Source organism: Vicugna pacos, chromosome 20 (genome assembly GCF_048564905.1).
Source record: "Vicugna pacos chromosome 20, VicPac4, whole genome shotgun sequence".
Taxonomy (NCBI): domain Eukaryota; kingdom Metazoa; phylum Chordata; class Mammalia; order Artiodactyla; family Camelidae; genus Vicugna; species Vicugna pacos.
In genome coordinates this window covers 26,565,931-26,582,209 of record NC_133006.1, presented here as the reverse complement: position 1 = coordinate 26,582,209, position 16,279 = coordinate 26,565,931, and the positions used below count along the sequence as shown (strand labels likewise).

At 41.0% G+C, this 16,279-nt stretch overlaps 2 protein-coding genes, 1 long non-coding RNA gene and 1 pseudogene across 7 annotated transcripts; 2 read left to right on the top strand and 2 right to left on the bottom strand.

Moving 5' to 3' along the window:
• Positions 1-2,889: 2,889 nt before the first annotated feature.
• On the bottom strand, positions 2,890-3,481 carry LOC102534079 (histone H4). Its single transcript, XM_006218925.4, has one exon. The coding sequence runs from the start codon at positions 3,295-3,297 to the stop codon at positions 2,986-2,988; it is 312 nt and encodes a 103-aa protein (XP_006218987.1). The 5' UTR covers positions 3,298-3,481; the 3' UTR covers positions 2,890-2,985.
• Positions 3,296-7,958, top strand: LOC116284402 (histone H1.4-like; annotated as a pseudogene).
• LOC102534331 (histone H2B type 1-C/E/F/G/I-like) lies at positions 7,950-14,563 on the top strand. 5 transcript variants are annotated; one of them, XM_031688260.2, is made up of 2 exons: positions 7,950-9,145; positions 12,855-14,563. In XM_031688260.2, the coding sequence occupies exon 1, from the start codon at positions 8,687-8,689 to the stop codon at positions 9,134-9,136; it is 450 nt and encodes a 149-aa protein (XP_031544120.1). In that variant the 5' UTR covers positions 7,950-8,686; the 3' UTR covers positions 9,137-9,145; positions 12,855-14,563. The 5 variants fall into 5 exon arrangements, with proteins under 5 accessions (XP_031544120.1, XP_072801659.1, XP_031544121.1 ...); XM_072945558.1 differs by lacking the exon at positions 12,855-14,563 and adding an exon at positions 12,513-12,848; XM_031688261.2 differs by lacking the exon at positions 12,855-14,563 and adding an exon at positions 12,451-12,848.
• Positions 14,564-14,826: 263 nt separating this feature from the next.
• On the bottom strand, positions 14,827-15,804 carry LOC140687617 (uncharacterized). The gene is made up of 3 exons (XR_012062010.1): positions 15,681-15,804; positions 15,311-15,439; positions 14,827-15,071 (listed from the first exon to the last, which is right to left on the bottom strand). It is a non-coding gene; the product is annotated as an uncharacterized lncRNA (long non-coding RNA).
• Between the last annotated feature and the right edge of the window lie 475 nt (positions 15,805-16,279).

Sequence of the window (16,279 nt, the reverse complement as noted above, 5' to 3'; positions counted from 1 at the left end):
TCAAACTGGTGTGATGTCTAGTAGGCTGAGAACAAGAGCTTTGGACACAGAAAATGGAGAGCACTGGGAACTCAGGTTACAGATACTAAAGGGCAACCCACACATCATCTAGACACCTTCAGGGCTCATGATTATTCCCTCTTCCGTGGGGAAAAACCTCCACTTAGAGCTGAGCCCAAAGTGTGAGAATTATGTTGATACCCTTTCAGTTGTGCCACTGTATCTTATTGATGCAGACATCTGCCCAAATAGGGCAGATTTGTTTGCTTGAAATTGGGAAAACTGACGAAAGAAAAATACAGGCCTGAGTGTTCAGCATTTCCCTAAGCATGGTCAAAAAAGTTTCAAGAGATTTTAATTTGCTTAAATTACCTGAAATTGTTTTGTTATGTTTGCATCCAAAAAACTTTCATTAACACACTTGCTACTTCTTAAGGATATATGTAAACATGTTTCTTTAAACACATACATAAACATATTATCCTATGTTGTCACAGTCAGTCCTCACAAAAACACGAAGTTTCTCCTACATTATAGATAAGGGAACAGTGGTTAGTAACTTGCCACAGATCACAAAGAAAATGGCAGTTCAGAATTTCAACTGTATGTCTTCATGGTTTCAAAATGCCCGTTTCGTTTCTCTGAGCCTCTTTCATGTCATGAGAAATAAGAACACTAATAATAATAACAACCGTCAAAACACAGCATTTTCCGAGGCCATGTACTGGCCAAAATGCTTAAAAACATTTAATGTTATTTACCCCCTATCAGAGAGGATCTACTGTTATCTCCAGTTTACAGATGAGTAATTATGCACAGAGGATGACTTAACCAAAGACACAAAGAGTACAAGCTTCCTTCTGTACAAGTTTTCCGGTTCCTTTTTATCTTTGAAGAGGGATATTGGGACTGTTTCTTGTAAACATAATATATGATTTAGATTTACTCAGTGACACTGACTACTATTTAGACCCCACTAAATATTTACCAAGAATAGCAATGGAAGGTAAGTTCAAAGAAAGCCTTAAGAAAAAGTTCACGGACTTCTGCCTTAAACAGCCTAAAAATAAACTCCCCACTGTTTTTATTTACTCCTAAATCTTGTGAGATACAGTTTGGGCCTTTACGCCTCTGAGAATCAAAAATTTTCAAAATTTTTCAAAATCTCTCTTGCATTCTGAGTTACACAGTGTAAAGGTCTCATCTCACTTGTCAAGAATATATAGATCTATTGCACACAGTGAATAAATACATGTGCCAAATTTACTGCTGTTTGATGTGTTCTTTATGCATTTGGTCTGCCCTTTTCTCTGTAGCCCTAAATTTTGGATTTCTACAACCTGACTCTAAAATCCTAGACTCCAAGTTGTTCACAGGAATCCATGGAGCCCTGGGAATTGCTTGAATGAGCTCCATGAAATACCTGTATTACACACACACACACACATATATATGAACATATTCTCAAAGGAGCTTCTGATCCACATATTGAGAACTACTCCTAAGGGGAGACAGTACTTTGAAATATCCAGATTACATCTGTTTAAGGCATGTGGATATTCCATTCATCCATCCCTAACAGGTAACGAGCCCTTATTCTGTGTTCTAGCACGGAATACGATGGAAGAAATACCAAGGAAAGAGTTGAAAAAAAATGAGTTGAAAAAAAAAGTACTTGGTAGGGTAAACTTTAGTTATTATAAAAGAGGCTCAACAGTAAATTAGCTTAAAGACAGTTAAGTCTTGTCACTTGGAACAGATCCACTGTGATCAGTCCAGCTCTGTGGTGAAGCGCTGCTCCTCCTGATCAGGATCTTTTTTTCCTTCCAAGTCATTGTTCCGCCATCCCTAGCGCCTGAAGTTCTCTGCTGGGCCAGACAAGATCAACACCTTCATAGAAGGCAGCAAGAAGGATGAAGGCTCTAAAGCCTGGGAATGTCTTCTACTTATGCTTATTAGAGAGCAGGTAGCCACATGCTCACCCCTGCTCTCAGATAAGCCAGAAATATTGCTTCAGGCCCGGGAGGTATCTGTCCAGGTATTCCTTTGTTATAACAAAGTGAACAAGTTTTAGTTGAAAAAATGCCAGTTGTACTACAATAACCTAAGATTTTTTCACAGAATAAAACCCATTCTGAGGACACCAAGAATACAGTGGCAGGCTGACAGTCCTGAGAGATTGTAGACACTTTACAGCAGGTAACAAGAAACAGGTAACGTGCTTGAGAACCGCTTGCCTCATTTTCTGCTGTTAAGTCAAGACTAGAATCATGAAAACCTGGGTTTGAAAGGCTTACTCCAGCCTTTTTGTCAGGTTATGTGGCACGCAACCAATTTATGAGAGTATTTCAAAATTGGCTGTAGTTAACTGTTACTCAAGATAGAGCCAAAATAACTTGGTAAACATAAACCGGTATACTTATACCAGACAGATGCATCAATAGGTTCTTTTTGATTGTAAAACAGTAACTCTGGTTGGATGGGAAAGACAAGTCAGCCTGTCTCCACTACACTTTTGAAGAGGAAACCTCACACTTTTCTCTGGTAGAACTTGACTGTCTTCAGCATTACCAGTCCTCTTCTTTCTCAGGTCCCTTTACCATGTAACTTTTAACAGATTTTCTCAATATCCTTAGCTGAGGAGTGTCTACATAATTAGTTCTTTTCCCGATTTTCTACCACCAGACTTGACCTCGTCTTCCATAAAACTTCCCAGCTGGGTTTCGCTAACAGTTGTGCAAAATAGTTTTATCACCATAGGTTAGCCTTATTGCTCCAAAGATAATACATCGCACATAAGCCAAACCTGCTAAGGCCTGAAACATACGTTCATCTAAAACGTTTACGTTTACAGGTTGTCGACAGTACTTAACTGCTCAAATACCTTATAAAACTAAAACAAAGCGTTAACTCTTTTAAGTGAGCGGATAGGTGGCCCTGAAAAGGGCCTTTGGTTTTCCCGTGCTAAGTGAGGCGATCAGTAGTTTAGCCGCCGAAGCCGTAGAGGGTGCGTCCCTGACGCTTGAGCGCGTAGACCACGTCCATGGCCGTGACAGTCTTGCGCTTGGCGTGCTCAGTGTAGGTGACGGCGTCGCGGATCACGTTCTCCAGGAACACCTTCAGCACCCCGCGGGTCTCCTCGTAGATGAGACCTGATATACGCTTGACACCACCACGACGAGCAAGACGCCGGATCGCGGGCTTAGTGATACCCTGGATGTTATCGCGCAGCACCTTACGGTGGCGCTTAGCGCCTCCTTTTCCAAGCCCCTTTCCGCCTTTACCACGTCCAGACATGGCGAAACCACACCTATCAGCCTCCGAGCGTAGTGCTCTCAGTAGCGCCACTAGGAGCTTTTATAGTAGCTTCACGGACCTGTTTGAAAACCGCGAAAGCAGGGGCGGGAACCACAGTCGGTCCAGCCCTTCGTTTATTTGTCCCTTGCTCAGAGCCGTAGTGACTAGGCGGGGCGCCTAAAGCGACAATGGATCCTGGAAGTGAAATTTAATCAAGGTTCCTATACGTGGATTCGTGTTTTTGTGTATTCATACAATAAGTGAAGCCATTAAATAGGGCAATAATTCATAGACTTTCCATAAAGAAACCCGATGCTTGTTCTTCAGATTTCCCAGAATATGAAGTAGTTAATACAAGCTATTGTCCCTAAAACTCTTTAAACACGGTTTTAAACAAATCCTATATTTATTGTTTAATTTTCCATTAGTTTTATCCACGTGTGGTTGTTCCGTTATCTAAGCAGAGCTCTTTATCACACAGTCTGGATAACCCTACTGAGGAAGCTAAGAATATAAAGTTAAACGTTTGAGAGATCAAGTAACGTTAAAAGTCACTGAGAGCTACATTGGAGATTTATAAATATGTATATCCCAAAGTGATAAGAACCTTGCTCTACTGGAAGTCTAAGATTTATGGTTTGATTGTGTATTTAATTATGGACAGGTTTTATCTGGCACTGTATCTGTCACCACATTCTATTTCTCCAACCACTTGGCATTACAGTGACCAGCCAAGTTCTGGAGATAGCCTGCTCCACATACTAGCCTGTGACTTTGGGCAATCTATACTTTTTTTTCTTCTTTTTTTCATTTTAAATGTGCACAAAGATGTTGGGTGAGGATATAGCTCAATTGGTAGTGTGCATGCTTAGCATATACAAGGTCCTAGGTTCAATCCCCAGCACCTCCTCTAAAAATTAGTACATTAAACCTAACTAACCCTCCCTCTCCAAAAGATGTATAGGAAGGTATAAATTACAGAGCACTTAAATTTAAGAGATAATCCAAAATGTTTAAAATAATATCAGGAAATAAGCAATTACTCAACAACATTTATTATGAAATATTGTACTACTGTGGCTGCTCTCAACTCCTCCTTTCAGTATTCACCCCTCTAAAGTGAGGAGCCTAAGCAAGTGTCTAATTTGCAAAACCCTTGTTTTGTGAACTCCTCAAAATAATAAATACATAAAGATTTAATTTCTCATTATTTCCCTTGAGCTTCAGCTGACTTTGGATAGATTTGGCTTTTTACTCCATGGTAAGGAGGACCCTGTTCATCAAAGCTCTTCCATGAGTTTACAGTGCATGGAAACAAATTCTACAATGGAATTGTTAACCTGGGATATATAGATGGGCTCAGAGCATCTGGAAACTTACATAGAACAAAAATTCCATCTTTATTTTTACTATACTCCAATTGGATCTTAGTGTTTCCTCCTCTTGTGAAAATGTAGTCAACAAACAGGGTGATTGGCAGGACCCATGCTCTGTTCTATTACGTTGTAATCACAGCTGTCAATGTCTCAAAATATTGTTTAAATATATTCCTCTTCCTAAAATGTGGTGATTTATGGTCATATGGGTAATCTTATTATTTAACATATTAATAAAGAAGCACATGTTAATACTTCACCAATTCGGATTTTTGTTAAATTTGACAATGGTATTTTTATATAACTGTTTTCCTTTATAATCCTGTGTATATTATTTTAAGCATTGAAAAGCATTATTCTGGGAAGGAGTTCATAAACTTTATCACACATACAAAGAAGTCCATGGTACAAAAATGGTTAAGAATCCCTCTTCTCCAGGATCTTGAAAGTCTGGGAAGATGCTGGGTTTCAAAAATGTGCAGAGAGAAACATTGGGAAATTCCATGAATGCTGGAATGAAACTTATATATTAGTAAAAGTACTCTGATAGAGCTAAGGGTAAATGGAAACAATTGTCTCCACTTATGAATAGTAAGAGGTCATTTCCTCTTCCTCTCAGAGAGTTTTCTTGGAGAAATAGTGAGTCTGAGTTTTCACTCTTCCCTTAGGAATACAGTGACATTTTTCTAGGGATTAAGCCCAGTCTCCAGTTTTTACAATGGAAAGAAATCTCCTAGGTTGTAAGCCGAATAACCACTAGATATGTAAAAATATACGTCTGTCATTAGCTTAGGAGTCTTTCACAACATACACATGAGAGGTGAACATGTGAAGTTGAATGGGGCGATACCATGAAGATTCTCTACACTTAGATACCTAAGAGATAACTCTTCCTTTGTGTTGCTGCAGAAAACCAACTATAATGAGTTAAGGTCATTTTTAGCTTAGGAATGCATGAATCAATAACAAGTAAATATACATTCCAAGTAAAAATGTTTATATTGAACTGATTTCTCCTCTCATATCATCCATTTCAATTGCTCTTAATTTTTAATTTTTATTAGTATTCATTAATGTTTTCATGTTTAACTTGAATATACTGCATGAAGTGCTCAGTCATTTGTTGATTTTGATGCGACCAAAGAGGAGTATTAAACCCTTACCTCTTGGGCTTTGTTCTGTCCATTCCCAGCATTTCTCTCTTCCATAGTCCTAGGGAAACATGCTTCAAAATAAACATAATATATTTTTTTAAAAAAACATAGCTTCAGAGTGAAAAATAAAAATGACTTTCTACCATCAATCTATTTCCCACTGAATATAAATCATAAGCTATAATGCTTCCTATAAACTTATATCCTTCCTTAAGTAAGAAATGTAGTAGTCAATATAAAACATACTTGCTTTTAAATTTCCCTCTCTTAAAGAAATTCTATATAAGCATGTGTGAAAGTGTTGTACATGAGTCTATTCCTTAATTCTGTTACTTGAAAGCTTTGGTAAAGTTTACCTTCCTTAACAATGACAGACCTCTGTACCCAAGAGCTGATGAACATTTTAATAACTGATCATCCCTGATAAAGTCAATGTAAATGAAAGAATTTTTTAAACCCATAAAGGGGCCCAACTCTCCTTTACATCTTTACCTGGAAGTCCTCTGCCATCAGCTATTGCAAAACAGGCCCAACCAATATGTCAAAATCATCATTGATCATTGCATTTGTCATTTTCCTAAACAAATTTTGAAAGATTGAAGCTCCCCAGTTAACTAACCCTCGAAATACTCACAAGGAGCTATGATAAAGCTTTTTCAGACGAAACAATAACCTGTCTTATCAGAAATTGCTGTTATTCCAAGGATCCTTTACTATAGCTGTTGTAGAGAAATCCTGAAAGAGCATGTGTTATTTCTCCTCATATGAAGCATATTTTGGGGGTAAATCTCAATGAGAACCAAGCAGTTGTTGAACGGATGGAAATCCACGAATGTGTAGAATGTCACTGGAAAGCAAGCTATTGAAAACACAAAGGGAAGATTTTCTATTATAAATGAAAATCAAAAAGTTGCCTTTCTGACCTGTGAATCTCTAGGAATATCAGGGGCTTTTGCAAAAGTCTAAGACCGACGTGATAAACACTGGAGGAAGAAACTACGAAGGTCTCAAACCTTGAGCTGTCCTGGTTCATGATTGAATATAAGTGGTGTGATTCCTAAGCAGGAAATTTTAATATGTTGGCTTTCCTGAATTGTAACAAACACAACTCAGGGGCAGAGCTGAGACTAAGTTGCTGTCAAGCTGGAAGTCCGCTGGGAACCAATCAGCGCGCAGTGGCGCTGTGTGTGTGTATATATACACACACACACTCCCGGACCAGGCTACTCAACTCTTGAGACTTTACTTTCCTTTTTTATTATTGCTTTTGATCAACAATAGTGTCTGAGACCGTACCTGCCGCACTTCTTGCTCCTCCTGCAGAAAAGACTCCTGTGAAGAAAAAAGCTCTTAAGTCCATCGTTGCCACGAAGCGCAAGGCATCTGGGCCCCCGGTGTCGGAGCTGATCACCAAGGCTGTCGCCGCTTCCAAGGACCTCAGTGGCGTGTCCTTGGCTGCGCTCAAGAAGGCACTCGCGGCCGCTGGCTACGATGTAGAGAACAACAGCCGCATCAAGTTAGGACTTAAGAGCTTGGTGACCAAAGGCACCCTGGTGCAGACCGAGGGTACTGGCGCCTCGGGTTCATTTAAGCTCAACAAGAAGACAGCCAACGGGAGGCTAAGCCTAAGGTTAAGGAAGCAGGAGCAGCCAAACCTAAGAAGGCTGCTGCGGCAGCTAAGAAGCCCAAGAAGGCGACGGGCGCGGCTACCCCGAAAAAAAGCACTAGTAAGATCCCCAAGATGGTGAAGAAGGCAGTGACGACTTCCAGGGCCAAGAAAGTGGCCAAGAGCCCGAAAAAGCTGAAAACAGCCAAACCAAACAAGGTGGCTAAGAGCCCAGCCAAGGCCACAGCTCACAAGCCCAAGGTAGCCAAGCCTAAAGCAGGCAAGCCAAAAAAGCGGTCCCAAAAAAGTAAGAAAATTAAACTAGCTGAGTACCTTAAAGGCTCTTTTCAGAGCCACCTAAAGAGCTCAGGAAATGAGCTGTCGCACTCTAGAAGGGGGTGTGGCTGGGAGAAGGTTGCCAGTGAGGGGCGGGCCTCGGAGGATGGCCTGAGAGATGGGTCTTACGGAGCGCCTGCACCGAAATGGGTAGGCGCTTTTTTTTGGAGTCTGTCTTATCGGGGATAGAAGGGCGGGGAAATCGGTTTGGACATTAAAGTTTACCTTGTCTCCGATTCTGGAGCCCTGAGAAAAATAGTGGGCCTGTAGCAGTTGGCTTTACGGAAAAGGAGAAATTTGGGGACAAAAGGCTGTCGCTTTCGCCGTTTCCCAAGCACTATAATCTGTCGATATTAGAAGATGTGAAAGATGAACCACCGTACTTATTTCCCAAACAATGTTTTTTTTTTCACAAGCAACAGAAGTTCCCGGGACTTTTGATTAGGGAATGTGAGCTTTAAGAGGATGACAAAGGCCAGAGGTGGTGGTTGCGGATGGCCAACTGCCCAGGGCCAGGGACGATGACCTGCCCTTATCAAACAGCCTGCCCACCCACCCCAGCTGTATATCACATGACCCCTAAGTGCAGGGACCGAGACCAAATGTAGGAAATTTTCCAAGGGAACAGAGAACTTGCCTCCGGCCACGTGGAAAACCAAGCTGTTATTTACACGTCCCTGCTTTCCATGAAATACACTGCAATCGCTTGAAAAGCCTATTTATACTAGCTATGGATATACTAGCTACACTAGCCTACTCTATGCCCTCTGATTGGGTAAAGCAAAGAAAAGAAATAGCCAATGAAGAGGTAGACCTGAAGAATTATTTACATTCCTCATTTGTGACGCTACAGTAAAATTAATCCAATCACGAGCGAAATCTTACTAACCTTATTTGAATACCACATCTATAAATATATGGGTCATCGTGGCGGACGATTATTTCTCCAAGGGTTGGCCTTGATAGTGTTAACTTTTAACGCCAGAATGCCTGAACCGGCTAAATCCGCTCAGGCCCCGAAAAAGGGCTCCAAGAAGGCGGTGACCAAGGCTCAAAAGAAGGACGGCAAAAAGCGCAAGCGGATCCGCAAGGAGAGCTACTCGGTGTACGTGTACAAGGTCCTGAAGCAGGTCCACCCGGACACCGGCATCTCGTCCAAGGCCATGGGCATCATGAACTCGTTTGTCAACGACATTTTCGACCGCATCGCGGGCGAGGCGTCGCGCCTGGCGCATTACAACAAGCGCTCGACCATCACTTCCCGGGAGATCCAGACGGCCGTGCGCCTGCTGCTGCCCGGGGAGCTGGCCAAGCACGCCGTGTCCGAGGGCACCAAGGCCGTCACCAAGTACACCAGCTCCAAATAAACTTGCCAAGTAAGCGTTTTTACACCTAATCTCAAAGGCTCTTTTAAGAACCGTGTATGTTTTCATTAAGTGAGTTGTGATTCTTTTATTCCAATGGCGACTTTTCAGATTTGTCCTGCCAAATTTAAAGCTCTGCCACCATTGTTTAATTTGCTAATGTACCTGCGTAGGGAATGGTTGTAGGAAACCTAGCCATTATGTGCCATAAACTGCGCGCTCACGCACGTACAGTTACATAAAACCATAAATTATGTAGTATCACATAGCCAGATATTAACTAACTTGCACTGAAAATGCCATTTCAAGTGTACAGCTTTCCTTTCCGTGTGTAGGTCTGCAAGTTGATCCTGCCGTTAATCCGGGATTTGGCGATCAACTCATTCTGCTTAGAATTTTTCTTTTCCGTTTTCCTTTTTTTAAGCGTATAGTCATTGTTTCGGGAAAAAAGGCTGAAGATGGTGTGAATTTTCACAGAAATAATTATAAAGGGTTTTCTGGTTTGCTTTCTTGAAAATTGGTCCGATTTCCTCTTGAGGCTCTGAGCAGCGGGTGGGGGAGGTGGGGAAGGAGCCTGTGCTCTATCCTAAAGGCACCGAGGGAGAAGAGCAGGAAGCCTTTGACACGACTTCCAATCAATCCTATCAGTTACTTTACCTTCATTCTCTGAAAGTCCAATTTATAGTCTTTCGGCAGCATTCAGATTTAAGGTCCTCAGGGTTACAAGACGGAAACCCACTCCTCAATACGTTAAGATGTCTTGACTTAGGTCTGACGTCCCCGTTTACATCACCGTTTCGTCTTTCCCGGATGTCTCCAAGCATTGAGGGAGGAGAGGACGTAGAAAGGGAAGAAAAGCCCCTTCTGGCAGGATGTAGTTTTGCTGCACCATGTAGGATAGCTTTAAGGGTGTTCGCTGCTGGAATAGATTTGTGGGGAAGTTGAATCTCTGGAATCTCGAAAAAGGGGTTGGGAGGGAGGAGCCTGGAGGAAAGGAATCAATGGTCAGAGGTCACCAAGAAAATTGCAAAGTAGACGAGGCTGGAAAGGGAGGAAAGTGCTGGTTGAGGTGGAGAGTTTAGAAAGGGGGTATTGTTGGCTAAGAGGGGAATGAATTTAGAAACCCTAGGGTTTGGGAGAAGGTGAGAACCCTAAACAGGTGCTCTGGATTACGGGGATAGATTTTCCATAATAGGGCAAGTGGGTACTTTGGGTGGACAATTAAAATCCAAAATAATACTTAAATTTACAAAACACTGAAGAGCCACTATGAAATAAGGAACTCTCATTCCCAGCTGCTTGACCCAGGGAAACCCCAAACACCACAGCTAGCTTTCACCCAAACCTGAGCTTTGATTTTTAGAGTGTTAATGTGAAGCCTGTCCGTGGTGGGGAGCATGATAAGGACTCTTTCCCACTGAAGCTGAGACACTACACCAAAATGAACTAGAAATAAACAAACACTCACCACAAATGATTGCAAAATCTGCCCTGACCCTTGGTGCTGAACAAGTAGATGCCACCACTGAGAATTTGGCCTATAAGCCAGCCTTCACACTTAACTTGTTTCAGCATTAATACCACAGGGATTCAAAACAGCTAGGCTGAGAATTTAATTTAGAGATAATCCCAACTGGTTTGGCGCTCCTGAGCACCTGATAAAAGCAAACAGAAGTCCTCTCTCTAAGAATAAGTTTCATTTTAGGTCTCAACTAATCTCCACAGATAAATATACAAGAAAATGAAAGCAGTTTCACAACCAAAATTAACCAGACACACCATGAAACAAGTAACCTTGACTAAGAGCAATGAACTATGATTAAAAAAAATCTAACATGAAAATTTATTTAAAATATAGATATTGAAACTGATGACTGAGTGATAGAAAAAAATGTTTAAAGTGTAAGTTAACATATTAAGAGTTAGCAGAAAATAAAAGAAGAAAAAACTAAAGAATTGAGTCATGAAAGTGTGTAAGGAGATTCTTGATTTGTGCCTAAAAGCCCTAGTAAATTGTACTATGGAAATACCTTTTTTTTTTAAATAAATCATTGAAAGAGTATAAGTTAATCCATTTAGTAGATAGTCATTGACTATGTCTGGCGTAGTCATCTGCATGGGCACTGGAGATTCAGGGAAATAATGGTCGTCCTTGACCTGCTAAAGCCCTGTTTTGTAAGGCTGTCAAGGAAGCTTACAATTAACTACTTTCGTTTTCCTTTTTCTTTCAATAAGAACCAAAAAAGTGTTTATCACTCGTTGCAAACCTACAGGCAGGTAAACAGACTTGGGCTCCTATGGGAACTACCATATTCATGCAATTGATGCAAAAAAAATCATCAATTTTTTTAGTAATAAACAATATACAGTAATATTAATACTATTGTGACACAGTGCAATGCTTAGGAACAGTCCATAAGACTGCACTCACATCTGACACCAACTGCAGGGTTCAGAGTTCTCTCCAAAGCCACCCTTGGATTAGATAATTTAATAGAAGGACTCACAGAACTCACCAAAAGCTATTATATTCAACATTAGGGTTTATTATACTAAAGGACACAAAGCAAAATCAGCAAAGGGAAGAGACACGTGAAGTAGAGTCTAGTCCTTTCCCAGTGGAGTCATGGAGCACTAACAACACCTCCCTGCAACAATGTGTGACAGCACAATGCATATCACCAACTAGGGAAACTCAGCTAAGCCTTGGTGTCCAGACTTCTATTACATCTTTCACATAGACACGATCAACCACTTGAACAGGAGCACAGGGAAATACAAGATCTTCTGGTAGCTCACAGAGAAAAAAAAATGTGACAATGAATATATGTATGTTAATGTATAACTGAAAAATTGTGCTCTACACTGGAATTTGACACAAAATTGTAAAATGATTATAGCTCAATAAAAAAAAAGTTAAAAAAAAAAACAAAGAAAACCACCTGAATGGCTGATCTTTAGTCTCCAGTTCCTCTGGAGGTGGTGCAGATACAGCATGGCCTAAAGCACCCAGCATGAATGATACTATTCCACTAGTCCATTAGACTATTAGACCTATGGTCCTATTAGCTCAAGGCCTCCTGGTAAACAAAGATATCCTTAACATTCATTCCAAGGGCCTACAAGTTACCTTCCAGCAAAGGGCAAAAGCTAAACCTCTTTCAATAAGGTTAATTCTGAATGCAATCATAAGAAACTATATAAGAAAGACTTTATTTTTACAATTTTGAACTAGGTATCTATCAGTGACCATAACTTGAGTTCTACAACTGTTTGCTTTTTTATGATTGTTCTGTCACATAGTTTTGTATATTTAGGTCAACTGTGGACCCAGAGATTATGAGATTTCTGATGGAAGACTTTTTCATACTTTATTCAGATGAACAGCATCAGCAGTCTTGATTTGTATTCCCAACTGCCCTCCAAACCCTAGATGCAGGAAAAGAAGACTTAGGAAAGGTGAAGGTCAACATTGGGGGAATGTAGGTGTTCTTCACCTTCATGTTGGTGGCATGGGCATTTAGTGCTACATGGAAGAAAAGGCTGTTTCTTGACATGAAAAGCGGCACTTGGCTTTCCCTTTCATAAACGATGAAATCTGCCATGCACAGAGAACAGGAATTGTAGAAAACTAAAGAAGTTATGCTTTAGGATTTTATTTTAAGTTTTTAACAGTGAATGTTAAGTTGTTTTATAAATACAAAACAATATACATATCCAGCCAAATTATGGCTGTTTTTTAGGAAAGAAGGAGGAGGATCATGGGAGAAAAAGAAAGGTGAGAGAAATTGAGGAGGACTCATAAAAAGATTGGAAGAAGCAAACTGCTACTACAGAAGGGAGAGAAGGGCCCGGAGACCAAAGAGAAGCCTATAGCGGACTGTGATGGGAGAGAGGCAGGAAGAATAAAGAGGAAGATGGCTGGATTGACCTTATGATGTATTTAGTATTTTCACCATGTATAAGACTGAAATCTGCTCCACGTTTCTTGGATTTTGAGTTGAATAGATTGATTAAAATGATATCATATCTGGGAGATGTTCTCTGACCAGTAGATGTAAAATGGTACCTCTCTCTTCCCATTTTTAACTTGCTCTATTCATTCTTCTTCATTATACTTAGAACTAATTGAATTGACATAAGTTTATTAATTTTTTGTTTCCCCTTCCCGTTCTCAAGACTGTTAAGCTCCATTGGGGCAGAGTTAGTCTTTTTTCCACTGACTCCCTAATGCTTTGGCTGTTTCACATACAGACTATGGTCTCAGTAAATATTTGCAGCACGATGTAATCAATTAATTGAAATACACGTAAGTCTGTAACAATAAAGATAGCCCGCAGGGCTGATTGTTGAAAATACTCAATTGAATGACTCAGCCTTTCTGGGTCTCACTTTCTTCATCTATACAAGGAGAATAAAAATCATACACTACTTTAGAGTTATTTTAAGGACTGAGATAATTTGTTTAAGAAGCACAGGGTATATAGCTTAGTGGTAGAGTGGGTTCAACTCCCAGTATGTCTATTAAATATATAAATAAATAAACCTAATCACGCCCTCAAAAGTTAGGAAGAAAAAAATTTTTTTTAAGTTTAAAAGAATTGTAACTTTTTTTAAAGAAGGGATCATTTGTGTAAAGCTTCTTAAAAAGTTAACGGACATTTTGCAGGCACTTGGAAATTGTTATATTTTCCTTAGTCACTGAATTAAAACGAAAATCAGAGAAGCTGATTCTCTTCAGATCAAAAACTAAAGGGAAAGAATATAAGCTTTTGATCTATTTGAATTCCACCCCAAGTGGGGTAGTTGGGGAATTTGGATCAAAGACCACATTATTCAGGAATATCTCTTGCCTCAATATAATTTAAGTCATTATCTGTTCATGTTAGTAATCACTAAAATGTGCATAACACTGATTCGTTGTAGCACATTATACAAGCATATGTAAACAGATCCCTCTTCATTGTGTAGCAAATATTAATGCTGATGGCAACATGGCACCTAACATATAAACTTTTTAAATTTCTTCAGTCAGGGGAGCAATATAAGTGCAAAGAACTGAATGCCAGCAGAAAGTGAAAATGAGAATCTGGCTAGAGAAGTTATGAAGTATGATGTCCAATCTGTCTGAGATGATTCATTAGTCTGTATATCCCACCCAAATCCTATCCATCTGATTTACTGCACACTGATTTATGAAAAGGCGATCATTACCTGAGTGGAAGAGCATAAACAAGGTGTTTTAGCTTTTTCATTGTATTTATATTTGAATTAAAGAAATAGAATTTACTTCTGTAACAGGCCTAATTACAGGAATTCATTACTTACTGTGGACTACCTACCTTTGCTGGGGAAAGCCTGAATGAAAGGATGGCAAAATATCTGTATGTAAATGAGATGCTATAATTAATAAAATCTGGATAATTGGAATGCCTCATTCATTGTTAATTCAAATCCTTCTCCTAAGATCTCTCCCCCTTCTAGACATACAATTTATTTTTCATTTCTCTTTCTGGCATTAATTTCTCAGTAGATAAGGCCTAAGCACTATTTTGGCTTTGGTAACGAACTTGAATCAAACAACTTAGTATAGCTAAGCTGACGTTTGAGAAGTCGCCTTCTGTTGCTGAATCCTGGCCCCTGTACCCTCTTTTCAAATCAAGGTTCAGAGGCAGTTTTGGGGAAGAGGAAAGAATAGCTTTATTTCTTTGCCAGGCAAAGTGGGTCACAGTGGGCTACTGCCTCAGGTGTGAGAGGCTGTTCGGGGAGGAGTGGTAGGGAGTTTTATAGTGAAAATCCAAGCAACAGGGCTTTAGATAAGATGCAGGGCTTCGTTCCTTTCCTCTCTGATACAATTACAGTGGTGTACAGGGTAATCTGGTGACAAGGTCTTCTGTTCTTGGGAGTTCACCAGCCATATCTCCTGACATTCTTGTGCCTGGAACAAAGGGCACTTATAGGAAAGGGGAGGGGGGCGGGCGGTTTACATCTTGGGAAAAGAAAAAATATGTACAATTAAAACCAGATTCAAGAATATCTCACAGTGAGAAATCATTTGAGGTTACTATTAAGTGACCATAATCACTGTGCCCACTGTGCTGTTACACTTCAACATCTGAATTAAGGGGAACACAGTAATTTGAAGCAGTTTCAAAATTAAGCGTACGCTAAAATCACCTGAAGGATCGCTGGGCCCCACCTCATAGTGTTCTGATTCACTAGAACTGGAGGAGGATCCAATCATTTGGATTTCTAAATTATGAAGGTGATGCTGATGCTGCTGGTCCAGGGATAACACTTGGAGACCTGTGCTTTAGGACATGAGGTTTCCTTGAGATGATACTACCAAACAGCCCCACAAAACCGAAAAAACACATTGAGGTTTAAACTGGAAGTGTGTACTGAAAATTAGCACCTCCTCCCCCCGCGCGGCCAAGCTGGGGTGCACACTACAATGTGGGCAGTACATGCCCTGCCTCTGCGGGCTCCCTTCCACCCCTCCACGCCAACTCTCTCATTGGGCCCTCCCGCCACGCCCCTTCCATACCGGCTCCCTCATTGGGCCGACCCGTCGCGCCCCTCAAAGCCGGCTCCCTCATTGGGGCGTCTCGTTCAGCCACCCGTTCGTCCGCTGTGCGCAGAACCGCAAGCTACGTATACACAGGGTAACGCCATTCGCGCTCCTCCCCTCCGGCCTGCACTTTGAACCCGCGAGGTTTCCCTGTGGCCGCCCCTGCTAGTGCGCAGACTCTGTCGGCCCAGCCTCCCTTTTCCGACAGCCACAGGACGCCGGAGAGTCCGAACATTGCGCCGGGTCATTCGCAGATAAAGACAGAGAACCGAGCAGTCTGAAGACCAAGAAGCAAGGCAACAGCCCCCCTTCTCACCCCCGCATTGGTTTTTCTCCTCCTCTCCCAACTTTTTCTGAGTTGTCATTTCCTTCATAGCTAATCCTCAAGAGGCCTGCCTTGCACCACCTCTGCTTATTGTCAGCACTTTCATTGGGCACTTTGTGTGAGTATTAAGTGCGTGTATATGTGGCATCCATTAGGCATAGTGGACACAGGGCCTACGGCCCCACAGTACTTTTAGAGGCTTACTAAGATACTTGAATTTCTAAACTTTTAGGTCGATGGAAACATTCTA

Bases quoted from the DNA above. Each gene is read 5' to 3' on its own strand.
- LOC102534079 (XM_006218925.4), bottom strand. From the start codon at position 3,297: ATGTCTGGACGTGGTAAAGGCGGAAAGGGGCTTGGAAAAGGAGGCGCT.
- LOC102534331 (XM_031688260.2), top strand. From the start codon at position 8,687: ATGGGTCATCGTGGCGGACGATTATTTCTCCAAGGGTTGGCCTTGATA.